Source organism: Artibeus jamaicensis, unplaced genomic scaffold, assembly GCF_021234435.1.
Source record: "Artibeus jamaicensis isolate MK-2021 breed Jamaican fruit bat unplaced genomic scaffold, CSHL_Jam_final scaffold_916, whole genome shotgun sequence".
Taxonomy (NCBI): Eukaryota; Metazoa; Chordata; class Mammalia; order Chiroptera; family Phyllostomidae; genus Artibeus; species Artibeus jamaicensis.
In genome coordinates this window covers 14,851,633-14,868,681 of record NW_026522059.1, presented here as the reverse complement: position 1 = coordinate 14,868,681, position 17,049 = coordinate 14,851,633, and the positions used below count along the sequence as shown (strand labels likewise).

The window sequence follows — 17,049 nt, the reverse complement described above, 5'->3', positions numbered from 1 at the left end:
AACACACTAAAACTGTAGGTCAGTGACAGCTACAAACAATCCCTGCTGAGTAACCGTCATGGCAACAAGATCCTTTGATATTTGGAAAGGACAGAGAAGGGAGCTGGTTTCCGGGAGTCATCTTATTATTGAGATGTTGCTGTAAATAGCAGCTTTTGTTTCCAGAGCTCCTGCATGGTGTCAGTGAATTAGTGGGAGGGACTCTGTGCTTAGGCATCTTGATCCCCCTTTTTAAAGGTAAACTTGGGGTCAAGGAATAATCTAATGTTTCCCATGTGGAGATGCTAAGACTGAGGGAGACGAGTCTGGCACAGCAGGTTATTAATACTTACTCACCGAGGACTCAAGTTACAACTTTGCCACCATCAAGCATGGCTGCGAGGGCGGGGCCAGCAGTGAAAAGAACATTCTTGGTGAAATCTGGCCCAGAATGACAACGCCTTCTGTGAGGTCCTCATCCACTGATGCTGCGAATGGAAGCTGGGTAAATGAATTTGGCAAATGAGGTTCCGATGTACCAGCTACATTTTGAAGGTATTAACTATTAGATGGTAGGGATATTTATATTTGAGAGCATTTATAGCAACAGCTGGTACTTTTTAAAAGAGACCTGAGAAGTTTGCCTCAGCTTTTGAATCCATAATTCAGCTTGTCCAGCAAGTCTTATTCAGATTCTCACCTGGCCAAACTCTCTGCCTTCTTCCCACACTTATCCTTTACACAAGTTTAATTAAAATTTCATTAGTTCTTAAACCAAGAGCTGCTTTAAAAAAAACAGTACATAGGTCTATCCACATTCATTCAGCTCACCCCTGATTCAAGTTCAGTAACTTTTATGAAAGGCCACTGCATAATATTTCAAGTGACCAGGTATTCCAGGACCTGCTGTAAATGAAAAGCAATAATAATTCCTAAAGGAAAATTGAAGGCAGCAACCACAATTGATCCTTCTTTGAGCACCATTTGGAACAAGAAGAAATTAAGCTGTAATGCACATAAGATTCCAGGTACCAGAATTTTCACTTCCTTCTGAAGCATCCTATTGGAATGCATGCTGATACGTCCAGGTAGATCCACTTAGGTTATTTTTCATAATGTGCCTACAATGATTATTTCGTGAATGTTTCTGTATGGTCTCAATGTTGGGTCATTTTGTTGTTTTCCACAAAGGTGATATATTTAAAGTATAGCATAAGGCTTTTCATTTATATGAATACATCCAGCATCTAAAAAAAGAACCTATTTTTAAGATCATGCGTCCTAACATGGAACTGGAAAGAGGTCCTATGTGGAAATCGTAAGTGGTCCAGGACTCTCTGGAGTTTTTGCACGCAATTCATTATGCAGTTGGCACTGCACTCCCTGCTCTTGGCTCCTTACCAATTCGTGTTGGCTAGGTTAGGGACCTCTGGTTATCATTCAAGTTGGCTGAGAAATAACTCCTGACATCCTCCAGAGATGGCCATGATTTGTCAACTTGCTGCAGTGAATTACAGCTCTTTCTTTAGTGCATTAAAATGACGTCTTACTCTTGGATCTCACTGATTTGCTAGGCTTTTTTCAATTCCCAGCAGTATCTTCCAAGTAGGAAAAGAACGTACTAGCCAGCATCCCAAAGAGATTTTCTGAATGACATCAAATGGTATCACGGAGATTTAAAGTGGCTGAAAAGTGTGTCAGAACCTGTTCTCATGTATAATCACCATCTCCCCCCACCCACACACAACATACATTGAGTGTGGAGAATATGCCCTGTGAGTTTTGTGACAGGTAAATCTGGCAGTTTTCTGAACCCAATCATGTGCTTGTCTGCTACAATTAGGGACACTGCTCTGTAAGCCAAGGCGACACTATGAGTTTTAGGTTGGCTTAGGGTTACTGGGCAAAACACTGCATTCATTTTTGCAAAGGAGAAAGATACATGAATAATGTGCCAGTCCAAAAAAAGTTAATTTAAATACAAATGTGCAAAGGTCAGATGAATAAGGATTAATTGCTACCCCTTCAAGTCAATGAGAGCTGCAGCTTGCATGGCACGAAACCTATTAGACTGGGCGTTTGACAGAAAGAAACAAGGGCAGAGACCATGGATTTACGAACTGCTTTTTAACAAATACATACATAAGAGATACTCACATCCACTTAGAAGAAACGTCACATGTTTGAGAGTGAGATAAGGCTGGGTCACACTGGAGAGAGTGATCTGGGGTGCTGCTCTGAGTCACGTGGCTGCAGGGAAAGCCCCCTGCCTTGAAGTTCATTACCTGTGAGCCACTCACCACACAGCGTCTGGACAGGTGGGCCTGCTCTTTGCTCTGCCACTTGGTGCATGTTGAGTCACCTCTCTGGACCTCTGCAAACACCTAGTTTCGCTTGTTTACAGCATCGTCCTCCCTTGCACTCTCTTGGCAAGGTCCTTGTCCACATGTCTACAGAGCAAATGTTAGTAACAGTCTCCTGGATTTATGGTTTCCACTGACCGAAGCCAAGCACTTGAAGTTATTTGAACATAATTCAGTGATAAAATTTTCTCCTAAAGAACACTGGAAATTTATGAGATGTAGGAGAGTTTAGGGAGGAAAAACTGAAGTGCTTGTTTATTCCCATAAGAGATAGAAGAACCCAATATCCTCTTCTCTATTGTCTCTCGTCTTGAAGAAAGCATTTGGTATCAGAAGTCTCCTCTCCATCATTTACAATGGAGTTAAGTGATATACATATTTGTATATATTCATAAATTTTTTCAGTTTATATTTGCAGTTTTACAATAATCAGAAGCGCAAAGCAGCATTTGCAGGGACAGAAATGTTCTTTTTAATGAGAAGCACAATTGAATGACTCCAGATTTAAAAATCAAAGTGAAATGAAGCAGTGTTCACATTTGATTCTGATTGTTTTGTGTGCCAGATTCTTGCTCAAAACAATGTTAGACCAAAAGTGGGATCAGGGTCCCAATGGTGAGGTTACATCTGGGCAATTCTCATGTTCAATGGTGAGAACTGATACCTTCTTACTTCCTTCTCGATGGAGAAGCTTCTTAAAACTTGAGCTTTTCACAAACATAAAAGAGCTTATCTTGTAAATAATCTGTTCCTCTCCATATACTCATTTTCAACACATTTTGTTTGCTTTGAAACCAAATCTTTCCCCAGTGCTAAGCAGACACATGCCTGTGGTTGAATGTCTAGTCTAGCCCTCACCTCAGAAAAGAACTGGGTTACTGCTCGGGGTCAATACTCCCAACTCACTAGAATGCTGGCAGATGGACTGTCTGGATGGTTCCTTGTGCAAACTGAGTCGTTCCTAGTTACCCACCCCCCCACCATGCAAAAGATTACCATACTTACATATCTCCAAGTTTTCAGTTAGACCTGTCTACCTAGAAGTCATAATACTTTCTCTCATGCAGCAACATCTTAGGTGATCTGCAAATTCCAAGTGGAAAATAATTTGCGCTGGCAGTGTTGAATAATGAACTCTTCTTAACTTACGCTCAATAATTTCTCGACACTGGGTATCGTGACTTACTGCTTTCCATGAAGTCTGAGCGTTTATAACCACAGGAAACCCTGCATGACCCACGGCCACGGTGTCTGTGGGAGGGGAGCAGTAGCTTTGACATATTCACAACCAACACAATTTTGATTAAAGAAAGAACTCTGGTTTTTAATAGTTTTTGATCATTAAAAAAGTTTAAACCTGCATAGCAATCATTTCAAAAATAATTATTTAATGTTCCATAATTAAACTGTACACAACCTAGTCTTGGGACACAGAAGCCAGTGAGGTGAGCCTGGAGCAGGCCGGTGCAGTCCCAGGAGCCAGGAGGAGAGTTCTCATTGGCCTCTTTTGTTTTTGTTTTGTCATTCCGTTCATGTGAGTTTATTTGGATACTTGGCACAGTCTGGCTCCGCGGCTGAGCGGACCTGCACTGGGAAGAGAGAGCAGCTTGACCCCAGTCCCTTCTCGCTTCCCCTCCCCCACTTGGCTGCATTCCTCAAAGTCGCTCAATGTCTCGGTATTTCTTCCTCAGAATAGAGACCTGGTCTTTAAAGAGGACCGGGTCAAGCCTCATCTGAGAGTGGATCAGCGGCATGTAGCCAAACCAGCTGGCAAACGTATTCATGCAGCTTTGTCGCTGGGCAAAGTGGTCGGGGTCGGCCCAGCGGGAAGCCCGGGAAGTCTGGGGAGAGGAGAGAAAGAAGGAAGACCATGAGCCAAGTGCAAGGTGAGATGGCGACACTGTAGAAAACCATCAGACCCACCGGCACGCAGCAGACCTTGGGGTCTGGCCTGGACACCAGATTCTCCCTCCCCCCACCCCCCGACATCCTTGTTCCTGGTGAAAAGTTAACCACTGGTTCTGGTTTTCTCAAGAAAGCCAACTTTCCTCAATGCTAAATGAGCACCCACGAACAACAATCCATACTGAACAACTGATTCTCTGCTCAGTAAATGACTTGCCGATTTTACAACTACTGTGGTCACGAAATATAAAACTCAAATATGACTAACAATGTGTTTGCACTTCCAAAGACAGTTTTCTAAAACTTTCTTGTTCACTCACTTGATTTTGGGTAAGTAGAAAGGATGGATACTATCTCTTTAATGCTCTGTGTTGCCTCTAAGGTTGGTTAAATATTTTTAGACCATGGAAATGACTGACATGGATTTAAAAGAAAGCCTTAAATGATTGAGTGCTGACATTCAAATAGATGAACTACGCATAATGTCTTTAAAACCATGTTTTTATGAAACAAGGAAAAGGTGGGTTGCCTAATTGTGGGAACAGACACAGCACATTTATGTCATTACGCAGCCATTTAATGATGTATCTGTATGTACTTGAGGTCATTGTGCTTCGATCCTCACACACTGTTAGAAAATACTTTCATGGGAAGGTACGTTTGGCTGTGAGAATCACCCAGAGTCACTTGAAACCAAGTGCTAACATGCCTGAAAGTAACTGCTGCAGGCAAACACAAATGCTGAGTACTGGGCAGCGGAAAAACAAACAGGAGGTGATTTGTAAAAAGTGTCTTCGCAGTGTTCATTTGAGCCTCACAATGACTCAGTCAAGTTCCCTACCTATGGAATTGCATCCCAAATTCATCAGTGAGGAAGGAGGTCCAGGGAAGTTAAAATGATCTGTTCAGGGCTGGGAAGGGGCAGAACTCGGGGTTCATTCTTTACCATTTGCTCAGGAAAAACTCGGCTTGGTGAGTCAAATTAGGCTGATCATTTGAGTTCATAACAAAGCAGACAGTTGTCACTTCGTTCCTATATTGGTGTGAGCTTGCAGGCCATTTCTGATTGGTCTACTCCTTCCCAAAAGGGAAGAACCCCTACCACCTGGCAAGTGCTCTCATATGCAAAGGGGAATACTGTCCTGAGCTTAAGCTTATTCTTATTCTCTCTTCAAAATAATTTTTTAAAAGTCTGTTGAATTACTCAAGTATCTTTTTTTGTCTCTAGATTTGATTTTGAGTCAACCAACATAACAGACAACATATCATTCCGGTATAATAAAAGTACAATCTTCAAGCATGATATTCATTTATTTCAGCAGTCATACAAACATTCAATAAATAAATGTGTTTGATGGGAAGAATGGGGCAAATACAGTATAAATTTAACTAGACACATCTAGTTAGACCTAGGGCTAAATTTAGATTTGTCCCCAAAGGATGTATTAAAGGACTAGAAATATTGGTTTGGTAGAATTAGGCAAATCTATGAGAAGGGCATAAAACCGAACCCTAAGAAATTGTGTATCATTAGAGTTCTACCTCTAATCAGCATGCAACCTCAGGGAAGTTCACAGAACTCTCTGAGCGAACAATATAAAGGAATGTTGTACCCTTGAGATAATATATATGAAAGTACCGAGGCACACGGTAGACAATATATCTTGCTTGAGTGTGAATAGCCTCTCAGCCTCAACAACAGAAATAGTCTTGCAAATCTTCTTGCTTGTTCTTTCAGTAGTTATGGGGAAACAGAATTTTCTACTGGACACCTTGCTCACTAACAGCAGCTGTGTCATAAACAGTGCCTAACACAGTGCCTGGCATAACCTGTATGTGTTTAGTATCTACTGAATGACTATGATTTATAAACTGAAAATCCTATACATGTGTTTGCTCTTACTAAATTTAATGAATGAAAAACCACTGACTGGGAGGCATGGCTAAGTTTTCCTTTGCAAAAGCTGGATTTGCACGACTTCAACATTTGTTAGAACATGGTAAATGGAAAACCCTAGACAACGGAACTGATAAAACCATGTTCAAATACGTCCTTGAAGGCTGACTCAAATCCTGGTGGATGATTCTCTCTGCTTTAACTCGGGCAGGCCTAACTGGCCACACTTAAAGTCTCTGAGTTCTTACTTATTGTACTGGGCTCGTCCAGAATGAATGAGGGTAGATGAGCTTCAGCAGATACAGATCATCCTCACACTGGACCCCAGGGTGTGGAGGAGCGAGCAGTGGAAAGAACAGAGCCCAGAATTCAACTCCCAGTTCTGTCTCTAATACTGAGCAACTTGGAGCAATATGCTTAAATTCTCGGGGTCTTAGTTTCCTTACTTGTAAAGAGAGAAAGTTGGATTTCTTTGCAAGTATCTTTCATGCTCAACTTTTATGACTAAATGCAATATTTTACTTTATAAAAATTTTTCTTATATGGTTAGCTCACCCTTGGAGGTAGATTTTCCCATTTTCATTTTAAAGATGAGCCAATTGAGTTCTGGAAGGCAACCAACTAGCTTACAGCTCGTAAATGCCGGTTCTGGAACTGGAAATCAAGCATGGTGATGCCTGGTCTGCCACCTTGGTGCTTGTCCAGCCCAAGGGCGACCACCAAGGAAGCTGTGTTGAGAGTATTATTGGCCATTCGTTAAATAAAGCACTCGTGGTCACCTTATGTAAATTCTTTAACTCTGGAGAAGGTGTGTCTTTCTCATGCCACCTTATAGGTCATATAAAGCTTTTATATTCTTGACATAAAGATCTCTTTGACTTATGTCTTCCCAATTATCCATGTGCCAAGTGTGTCCCCCCTGAGTGTTCGGATATGTGTTTTTTAATACATCTCCTTATTATGCTTCCTAGAGGAAGTAGGAGTCCTCATCACCTCCAGGTGAACCACCAGCAAGCAGAGCAAGGGGGGCAGAGTTCTCTTACCTGTCCCATCATTGTTTCCTTATACTGCTTCTTCTGGGTCACTTTGATTGGAGGCAATTTTGTCACAGCAGACACCAAGAAATTCATGAGAATGTCCTCACAGTTGGCCAGTTGGTCCACCATGTTCTTCAGGCTGGCTGGCAGATAATGGGTGTACAGGTAGTGATAATATCTGTAAAAACCAAAGGCATGTCTTAAGGTGGGCATCATTATACATAAGGTGGTCTTCTCTGACAGAAAACACATACCTGCTCCTTAGATCCCCAAACATCTCACAGATGATGATGATAACAGCTATGACTTATATGGATCTTACTATACAGCTGGGGCAAGAGTAGGTTTCCAGTTATTCGTATGGAAGAATACAACAATAAATAATACAAAAATAAGCTTTGTGTTTCATGTACTCACAACTGTAAACCTACTTTCGCCCCACCCTGCATGCCAGATAATGTTCTCAAGTGCTTTACAACAAATGTTTCATCTAATTTTTATCAGGAATCCACGATGTAGGTACTGTTGTTATCCTCATTTTACAGGTAAAGGTACAGAGATATATGCAGATATGGCTTGCCCAGCCTAACTTCAACAGCACGCTGGTTGGTAAGAAACAGAATACTTGACGTGGCAAGAAGTTACTTACATATAATATAGTTATCATTATAAGCTGCTTTACAATTTTAATTATTGGCTTTACCAGAACTATACTTAAGACTATCCCATAACTTTGAATCCACCAATATACTGTTTTATTTCTGTGGCCTATAAACCATATGTTTCAATACTAATTAATCTTGTGGTCAGTCAGTATGGAGAACTTGTATTAATCTGAATTATTTTCACCCTACTATGTTTTGGAGAGACACAGAGTATATGTTTATGGAAAAAAATAATTTGAATGAATCAGATTCATTCAGTGACAGGGGTAAGGAGAAAGAGAACAACAAACATCCAAGAGGTAGACTCCTGAGACGGAGACCCAGCCAGTCTGAATGTTTGTAACATGTGCATTTGCAGCTCTACCTTTGATATGGTAAGATTCTCTATTCCTCACTGCAAAGGACTAGATTAAGATTGGAGTGTTCTCTTACTAAGGCAGAGGAGTGGGGATTTCATTTAGTATTAAGTCAGGAACACTAAATAATTTGGCCATCATACCCGAGTCCCCTGGGTTTAAAAGACCACATATGTACACATCTCCCAAACTTTTAACTCCATCCCTTACCTCTCTCAACATCACGTATGGATGTCTTACCAAGTCCAAGACCAACTCCTGCATTTCTTCTAACACTTATTCCATCTACAGCTATCTCGATCTGCTGGCAGCTACTCTATCCTGCTAGCTCTTCAGGTCGAAAACCTTCTACATCCAGTCTGTCAGCATATCACCCTGGAGCATCTTCAAAATATGCCAATCTGCTCACTATTTACACCTCCACGGCTCCCTTTCTCACCCCAGGCTCTACCATCTCTTGCCAGGATACCGTCATTCACTTCCCACTTGGTCTCCCTGCTTCTGCCCTGGCCCCCTTAGAGCCTACCCTCAACGAGGCCTCCAGAGTGGATGCTTCAACCTAAGAAAGGTTGCTCTGCTCAAACTGCATGTCACTGAAAGGAAAGTCAAGTCCTTCACCTGGGCTTCCCACCCCACTCTGGTCACATTGATCTTTTTGATGTTCCTCCAATATTCCGCCTTGAGGCATTTGCTCCAGCTGTTTCCCAGACCCTAACACTCTTCCTACAGACATTCTCTTGGCTGACCTCCTCTCTTCCTTCCAGTCTCTGCTCAAATCTCACTTGCTCCAGGAGGAGCACCCCAACACCCCCGAATCTGCCCTTTCTCTTCCAGTTCTTCTAATCCTTCGCCTGCTCTGCTTTGCCTTTGTGCTAGGTAACATCCCCCTTAACATGTTATAGAACTACACGTGCATTGCATCTTCCCTTGTTAGAATATAAGACCATCGTAGATGGGGCACTTATTCTGTTTTACTCAATGGTAAATCCCAAACACCTGGAACAGTGCCAGGGAAGGGCAGGGGGACTCAATTAAGTGTTTACTTTTGTTGTTGTTGTTATTACTCAATACCCCTTGTGATGTCCACACTTCAGAGGAACTGAAGATAGTACTTTAATTTCTGGAAGTGCAATAAGCCAAGAGATCTTCTTGGTTTCAAAGACTCATGCCGGTTACATCAACAGATCTTAAAAGAGGGATGCAACTTAATTTCCGTTAATGTTGTTAACAAGATTTGGCGAAAGTTCCCACATACACGGCAGTCAGAAGCTAACAGGAGGAGTATGTAAAAATCTAAACATGCGAGACGTGTAAATTCCTCACTTGTGGTAAATAGCAGCTCCAGTCAACACCATGGAATAGTCGTTCGTCCACTTGGATGTGTACCCCCACCGCTCCTTAGAGTTATCCCAGAAGTGGCTGCGTGCAGGGTACCCCACAATCCTCTCGGGGAAGCTCTGCCACACGGTGAAGGCAAAATCCACCTGCAGGCAGAACACAGGCCAAACAAGCAATCAACAGGGTTAACAATGTCAACAAACATCACCTTCCCCCTGCTAATTCACAACGAGAAACCCGCGACCATTGCGAAACTTTGGTTCCACACATTCATCAGCAAATTAAACCGACTGCTTGACATTTTGCCCCATAATTATGCACATTTTAATGTCTTCTGTTATAGAAACTTCAGATCAGTGCAGAAATGAAAAACATTCGCTGATATGTCCTTTAGAAATCCAGTCTGTTCAAGCTACACAACAAGTCAAAAAAACAGTTGCTTCCTCCCCGCTCCCCATGGCGCATGCAGCCACTGATTCGTGGGCGGCACAAACACACCTGCTTTATAAATGGGAGCAGATTTCCTATATATACATGCGGAGGATGAATGTACAGCATATATCATAAGGAGCACAAAGCAAAGCCGAAGGGACTAAAATAAAAGCGTCCTTTTAAGAGCAAAAGAAAAGATGTTTAAAACAACGCCCAGGTTCTAACAGAAACATGACACAGACATCATCAAGAAGCAGTAATTCAGGCCCCTCGGGTTTGAAGACGCATAGTGCTAGGGAGGTCTAGAAAAAGCACCAACAGTGAAAAGTCACTAAGAATAAGTGGGGACAAGGCCCAGGGAAGCCACTGGATTATTTTAAAGGAAATGCAGCCACAAGACTTTCCAGGGCTTATAACAACCCAAAGCAGGTACTTCTGAAAATGCTATACACTCACATTTATAATTAGACACTAGTCTGTTTTCAAATGTGTAAGCTCATGTCTTCTACTTTCTATGATTATTTCCATGAATGATAAATAGTATAGAAAGTAAAAATAAAATAGTAACATTAAACAGTCACATAATGCTCAGAATTCTGTAATGCTTATAATGGGTATTGGTACTTAGATGCTCAAACTCCTTTAATCCTATTTCTGTGGAAAGGTAATTTCGTATTCTCAAATTTACAGAGGGGGAAGCGAAGGCACGTGGGGGTTCAAGTAAGACGCCGGAGGTGGCAAGCGGCGGAGCCGATGTCTGAACCTAGGCCATACGGTCTCTGACTCAGTGTGCACCGTTTTCATAGCCTTTCTTTGGGTCCTGTTGCTCCAGCGTTGAAAGCAATTTATCTTCTCCAGGCGACACACACACCCTGCAACCTTTCCTCTCAGTCTTCTTGATAAGCAGTAGAAATAAATTTCATTTCTTCTACCAATAGGTCAAGTCTCAGCACAGTGATTTCTCAGATGTTCAAGAGCAGAGCAACTAACTTGTCACGCTAGCTAAAAGGTGAAAACAGCCCCAATGCCATCAGCTAATGAACAGACAAATTAAATGTGGTATATGAATACAATGGAGTATTATTCAGCTTCAAAAAGGAACGGAAGACTGATACGCACTACAACAAACCTTGTTGTGCTGAGTGACAGAAGCCCCACAGAAAGGCCACACAGTACAGGGTTCCACTTACGTGAAAGTCTGGAACAGGCCAGTACATAGAGACAGGAAACAGACTGGTGTTTCCTCAGGTTAGGGCGTGGCTGCTTTGTGGCTGTGGGGTTTCCTTTTGGGGTCAAGACCATGTTTTAGAGTAAGACAGAGGTATGACTACGCAACACTGTACACGTATTCATGACACTAATTACACACTTTATGTTACGGGAATTTTACCTGGACTAAAGGAAAAGACAAAGCAAAGCAGCCTCGCTCAGTCTTTCCCAAGCCTTTGTCACCTGTGTAGCATTTTCCCATCTTTGCCACATTCCCAGGGCGCATTCAATGACTGACTGAATATTTTTCTTTCAACTGCCTACTCCTTTTTTTCCCCTCTCACAGGCCTCATTCTAGGCAAACATGTCAGTGAAATCCTAGGTTTGATTGCTGCCTACAGTATTTTCTAACAAACACTAAGGGGAATTTATGCTTGTCAAAATTCAACACCTGCTCGCCATGAACCATGTAAAACTATTTAACGCGAGCGAACCACGTTTTAGGAAACGCCGGCCTGTGTGATCTGCAGGATCCTTCTAGTTCGGAATTTTGGGGGCTTAGAACTCACCATTTTTATAAGCAGCCGTCAATTCCATTTCTTATGAAAATCTAGTTCGGTGTCCTATCTTAAGAGGCCCTTAACAACGCAGCTCGTTCCCCTACACGAGAACATCCGGGGTGTGCTAACCTGCACATCGTGAGTGGTGTTCAAAGCTCAGGGTGCCCCATTCTGCCGCCCGTCGTCAGAGAAACCCGCCTGGCTGCCAGTGCTCCTGGGGGTTTTCCATTATTCTTTGAGAAGGAAACACGTGCACTGGCAGCTACCAGAGAACCGGATGGGGCGCTTTCGTCATGTGCGTTTCTCACCATCTCAAAGCCATTTCGAGTCATTTCACAGGGACTCAAAGGCAAATTCAGACAGAGCTGTGATTCCTGGGAGTTCTGCTTTCTCACAGGTCATCAGCACACCAAAGAGGGCAAAGGTCAGCTCGTGGCCTCTTCTCTTCAAAGCCAACAGCTGTTTTCTTTGGAGAATTTGCCGCGACCAGATACATGTAAATAACTATAAACCAACTACACCTAACACCCTTTCAAGGAGGCTGTGTAAAAATTCCTCCTGAATACTACAGAGAGACATTTAAACAAGTTAAGAATCCTTAGAGAAGAAATAAAATGAACCGGCATCTATTCACCTAAAAAAAAAAAAAAGAGGAAGAACAGAGAAATTCTGTCCTGGACCATTTTAGGCAATACAGCCGCCCCACTGATCAACACGTGTTGATAAACATGACTGCCAGCCTCTTAAACTTGCATATGATTTTCAACCCACGTTGGGTTCTAATTGCTCCACATCTAACGCGTGTTCCTCCCAGTGTACACCGAGTGGCTAGGACTGCTTCTCTTTGAAAATAATCTCACCGGCACATAGCCACATCGCAGAAGCTGAGTGTTATTTGACCGTGGGACAGGGAGAAGCAAATCCTAGAGTGACCCTGGTCACCTGGTGCCCAGGGGAAGAGGTAGGATGATGAATCGATACTTCAGGAAATAGGACAATGACTTAGGTATGTGTTGTCGTGGTCCTGACCGCGCATCGACCACACCATGGGACGCCTTCCTGTGTTTGCTCTGAGGTCCCCACACTGCTCTGTCTGCCACACTCTGAACCCTGAGATGCTGGGACCCTATGCATGGCATCGCCTGGTCTTCCTTGCTGGCTGGTGGCTGATTGGGTGAGGTCAGGGGGAGCCTTCGGCAGAAAAATGGAGGTGAGACAGAGGGAGAGGCGCCCTCAGCTTTGGCACCAGCCTTCCGACAGTTGCCATGACCCTCCATGATTGTTCCCTTATAGGGCAGCCTCTTCTCAGTTCCATCTCTCGGGGGCTCTGGAAACGCTATCTCCTTCCCCCGCTCCTTCAAGTCTGGGGTAGGAGCTGTTTCCTGTTCTTGAAACTCTCCAGGTACCTCACTATGTCTTGTGACATCCTTTTAACCCCATCCACCTCTCTGAATAACCCTAAATCCCTCCATTTGAACCTTTTGGTTTGAATTGCTTGCTGCCAAGACTCTGATGGCCGGCCACAGGAAGGAACTGTGTAATCAAAGCACCCGGCATGCAGACCAGAACAAAGAAATCCCTCCATAACCACCTGTTTAATGAACGTGCTCCTGGGAGGCCAGCCTCCCTTGCAGGAAGCAGCAGACAAATGCGAGCGGGGTACCCACACCCTGTATTCCATCGCTGCCTTTCCCTTTGAATGATCAGGGCATCTTCTCCCCCGACCCCTTCCTCCTGCCGACTTACACAGGACGCCATGGGCTGTGTGTTCACATACTAATCCCCTCAACATGCATCTCTCCGATCATTCATTTATTGAGTATTTATGGAGCTTCGGCTACACAGAAATCATTTCACCAAGGTGAGGCCCAGCACATTTTGTCCTGGTGTTAGTTAGGTTGCCCCTGCATATCACATTTGTTCAACTCCATCTGATGGAAACCAGAAGCATACATGGAATTTCAAGAGACACTGGGACTGGTAGCTTAGATTAACACAGAGTCTTGCCTATGTGGGCAGCAGGCCATTCGAATCAGACTGGCTTCTAGGAAAGTATGTGCTGGGAAGTGCCCACACTTAAACTGAAAGAAAAATAATTATTAATAAAAAGGACAAAAGAAAGGGAGAAGGGGAAAGTATAAGCGCTAAGCCTCCACACTTTTTAGTGCCTACCATTAATAATGCATTTTCGAATACACTACATTTTTATATAACTGTCTTTGGTGCCCCGTATGGTTTAAAGTAAGGTTTCAGAGATCAATACTCATTCGAGTTGTAAAAATTGCTTTTCTACCATATCTATCTTCCCTCTGCTCCCTCTCCTCCTCCTCCTCACATATTCTCTGTGCAATCTTATTTTTGGCACAAACACCTGAATGTCTGAAATAGCAGGGATCTCCATCTCAGCCTTAAAGTGAAACTGTTTGCTCCTGTGTGGGTGAGTGAAAATGAGCACTTTAAAGCAAGACAGGAAAGCGGCCTCTGGAACCCAGTACAGTGTGTTCCCCAACGGAGGCAACACACACCCACGCCGGCATCAAGACGACTGGGGAAGGATGGGACTGCTCGCTCTGGGCAGCGTGGTTTCGAGATCATGCTAAACAGGCGCCCCCTCCCGCCTCCTGCCTCCCCTTGGTTCTTCTGTGCACCTGCCAGCAGCTGTGCTGTTTAAGAACAAAAAACTGAGGGCAAGCAGGAGGGGAGAGGTGAGGTGCAAATGAGGAGCCGATTAGCAGGGAAAACAAAAGGGAAGGTGCCCTCATCAGGTGTCAGGTGGTGGCAAGGTGTTCAGAGGAACTGGCCTGATTAAAAGCAACTCTGCAGGAAGTTTTGAAAAATGTCTCCGATTTGGCCAAGGCACAGGAAGAAGCAGCACTGGCGCTTGGGGTCTGGGGTGATGCGGCTGCCTGAGCAGCCCACCGCCCGCTCTTCAGGGGGAGGGGAGCGCTCACCTCCGTGGTGGAGAGTACGGTGTCCTCATCGAGGCTCAGCACTGCGTCTGTGACGATGTTGTCATAGGGCAGAAAACGGCTGCTCATGACCTGGGAGTGAGCACAAAGCAAGCAGAAGGGAAGGAATTAGGAGAGAGGGAAGTAAGTTTCGAGTTCTGTTTCCACGCCAAGTCCCCGAACCTCAACCTTCAGAAAGAACGTTCTAGCACTAGGTGACCCCTCACCGTGGAAGACTTCCTTTTCTCATCAGCGCTGACTCGTGGGTTTCACCATTCGGGCGCCTACTGGGTGCAGCTACGTTGCTAGTGAAGAAGATACCTGCCCTGGGTGGGAGGAGCTCCGCGTCTGCAGAGGCCAAGATCAGGATGACCAGCCCTCGCCTGACATGAAAAATGCTGGGAGCTCAGACGGTACAGCCCCCAGTCACTTGGGAAAACAGACAAAGCCCTCCAAGAAGAAGGACCACTGAAGTAGGACTTTGACGGCTAGAAATTCACCACATATAAACAGAAATGAGGCATCACAGACAGAGCACTCAGTAGATGCAAAGGCACCGGGGAGAGAATCGACACCCTGAGGCCAGCCAAGAGCAGAGGGATGGAGCAAAGGGTTCCAAGTGTGGGGCACACACCGCTGCAAGGCCCGGCCATTTTGGAGGTGTGCACACAAACATCTGAAAGTCCCATTTATTTATTTCAGCACGGATTAGAAAAATATATAGACACATGCCTATTAGTAGCTACAGCAATAAAACATAGTAGTAATTTAAAAATTTCACTGAAATGAAAAGCTGAGTAAAAAATATTAAATAAACGATAGCATACGTGGTGCACGGATCTCGGAGCAGCGTGAAGGTAGCACATGAATAAAGTTTGGGCAACTCCCGGGTACGGCATGGTAAGCTCTGTGTGTGTGTGTGTGTGTGTGTGTGTGTGTATGGGGGGGGCTTTGGGACAAGGGGACCATTTAGAAAATTGAGGTGGGACAGATGACTATGACAGTCACATCGTAAGTCTTTGTGTTGAACATACCATAGAAAAAATCATAAGAATGATGACCATAAGAATGGTCAATGAGTTTTAAACATTAACAATGTGCCAGGAAATATTTCAAGTTCTTATGTCGCCTCATTTTCTCTATAACAACCCCACTTAACAGACGAGGAAATGAAGGCACAGAAATGTGACGTGTCTTGCCCCCAATGGGCCCACCACCATTTTCATCCCGGATGGTGTGTTTCTCTAGATCTAGGTCCTCGGCCACCACGTGCCACCCATCGTGGGTCTGAAAAGGACCTCACCGGTGACTCTGGGGCACACACGGCAACCTCACATTCACTACCTTCCTCAGGAAGTTATCGCAACAGTTATGACATCATCTCCCAATTCACATTTGGAAACCCAAGAGAAAGCCACACTTACCATCAACTCTCAAGGCACAAAAGCCATGGAAGGAAGCAACTGGACACTGAACACAGAAAAGGCAGACACCTAACCTGGCTACAGACAGTGTCTTCTCAACACACGCGAGGATCCACCCTCCCACTCCCAAGAGGCCCAAGCTGTATTTACGCCAAGAACCTGCTCTTCCACAGGGCTCGTCTTGGACTGGGTTTGCATGCCTGTGAAGCTACTGGAGGGCCTATGACTTGCAAGGATGGGAACAGTCCACTCTAACCCATCCCTGCGAGCTCCAGGGGTGCATCATGGCTTCAAGGTCTGCTCCTATATATCTGTGTCCTGGGTCAAGTTTTTCTTCTTTCTCATGCTTTCAAAATCAAATCAAATCAAATCAAATCAAACACAAAGTGATCGGCAGCCCCCCACACACAATGCTCAGAAACCTCAGCTGGAAGTAGTTCTCCTGATCCTGGTCCCATGTCCGCAGACTAACACAGAAACCGTGAGCTGCCAGCCTAGTGACACCCTGACCTTCCCCTTGTTAAGTGTACAGGGGGACACTGCAAGGACAAGGACAATAAATTCAAAATAGGGTATCACAGCCAAAGCAGCAGACACATCCATTTTAAACTCAAGCTTGACAAGGAGATTTCGGTGGGAAATGAGAAGGGCACATGGCTTCTTCTCTCCATCACGGGCCCAACCATTGGTTTGAAAAGGTCCCACTTCCTTTTTCTGAACCTGCTTCATCAACAGAGGGTAAGAGCCCCTAAGCCAACCACTTCAAAATTCTAGTGTAGAAAGTAGAGGCTCTCTCATATACTTTGCCCCAGCTCTGTTCCACAAGTTGAATGGATTAGCATAAATGGAACCCATGTACTCAGAGGCTGTCTGGGGGAACTGGGTGCTGTTCCTCATTAAGTCCTTCATGAAAGAGTCAGCTACCAGGCGCTGACC

The 17,049-nt window shown here is 44.2% G+C and overlaps 1 protein-coding gene across 1 annotated transcript in view; it reads right to left on the bottom strand.

Moving 5' to 3' along the window:
- Positions 1-3,710: 3,710 nt before the first annotated feature.
- Positions 3,711-17,049, bottom strand: part of EXT1 (exostosin glycosyltransferase 1) — a 264,668-nt gene continuing 251,329 nt past the window's right edge. The window contains exons 8-11 of the mRNA XM_037148789.2: positions 14,693-14,782; positions 9,526-9,686; positions 7,188-7,359; positions 3,711-4,183 (exon numbers count right to left, since the gene is read on the bottom strand). Of these exons, the coding sequence (XP_037004684.2) occupies positions 3,998-4,183; positions 7,188-7,359; positions 9,526-9,686; positions 14,693-14,782 (609 nt within the window). The 3' untranslated portion in view covers positions 3,711-3,997. The remainder of the gene's footprint in view (positions 4,184-7,187; positions 7,360-9,525; positions 9,687-14,692; positions 14,783-17,049) is intronic.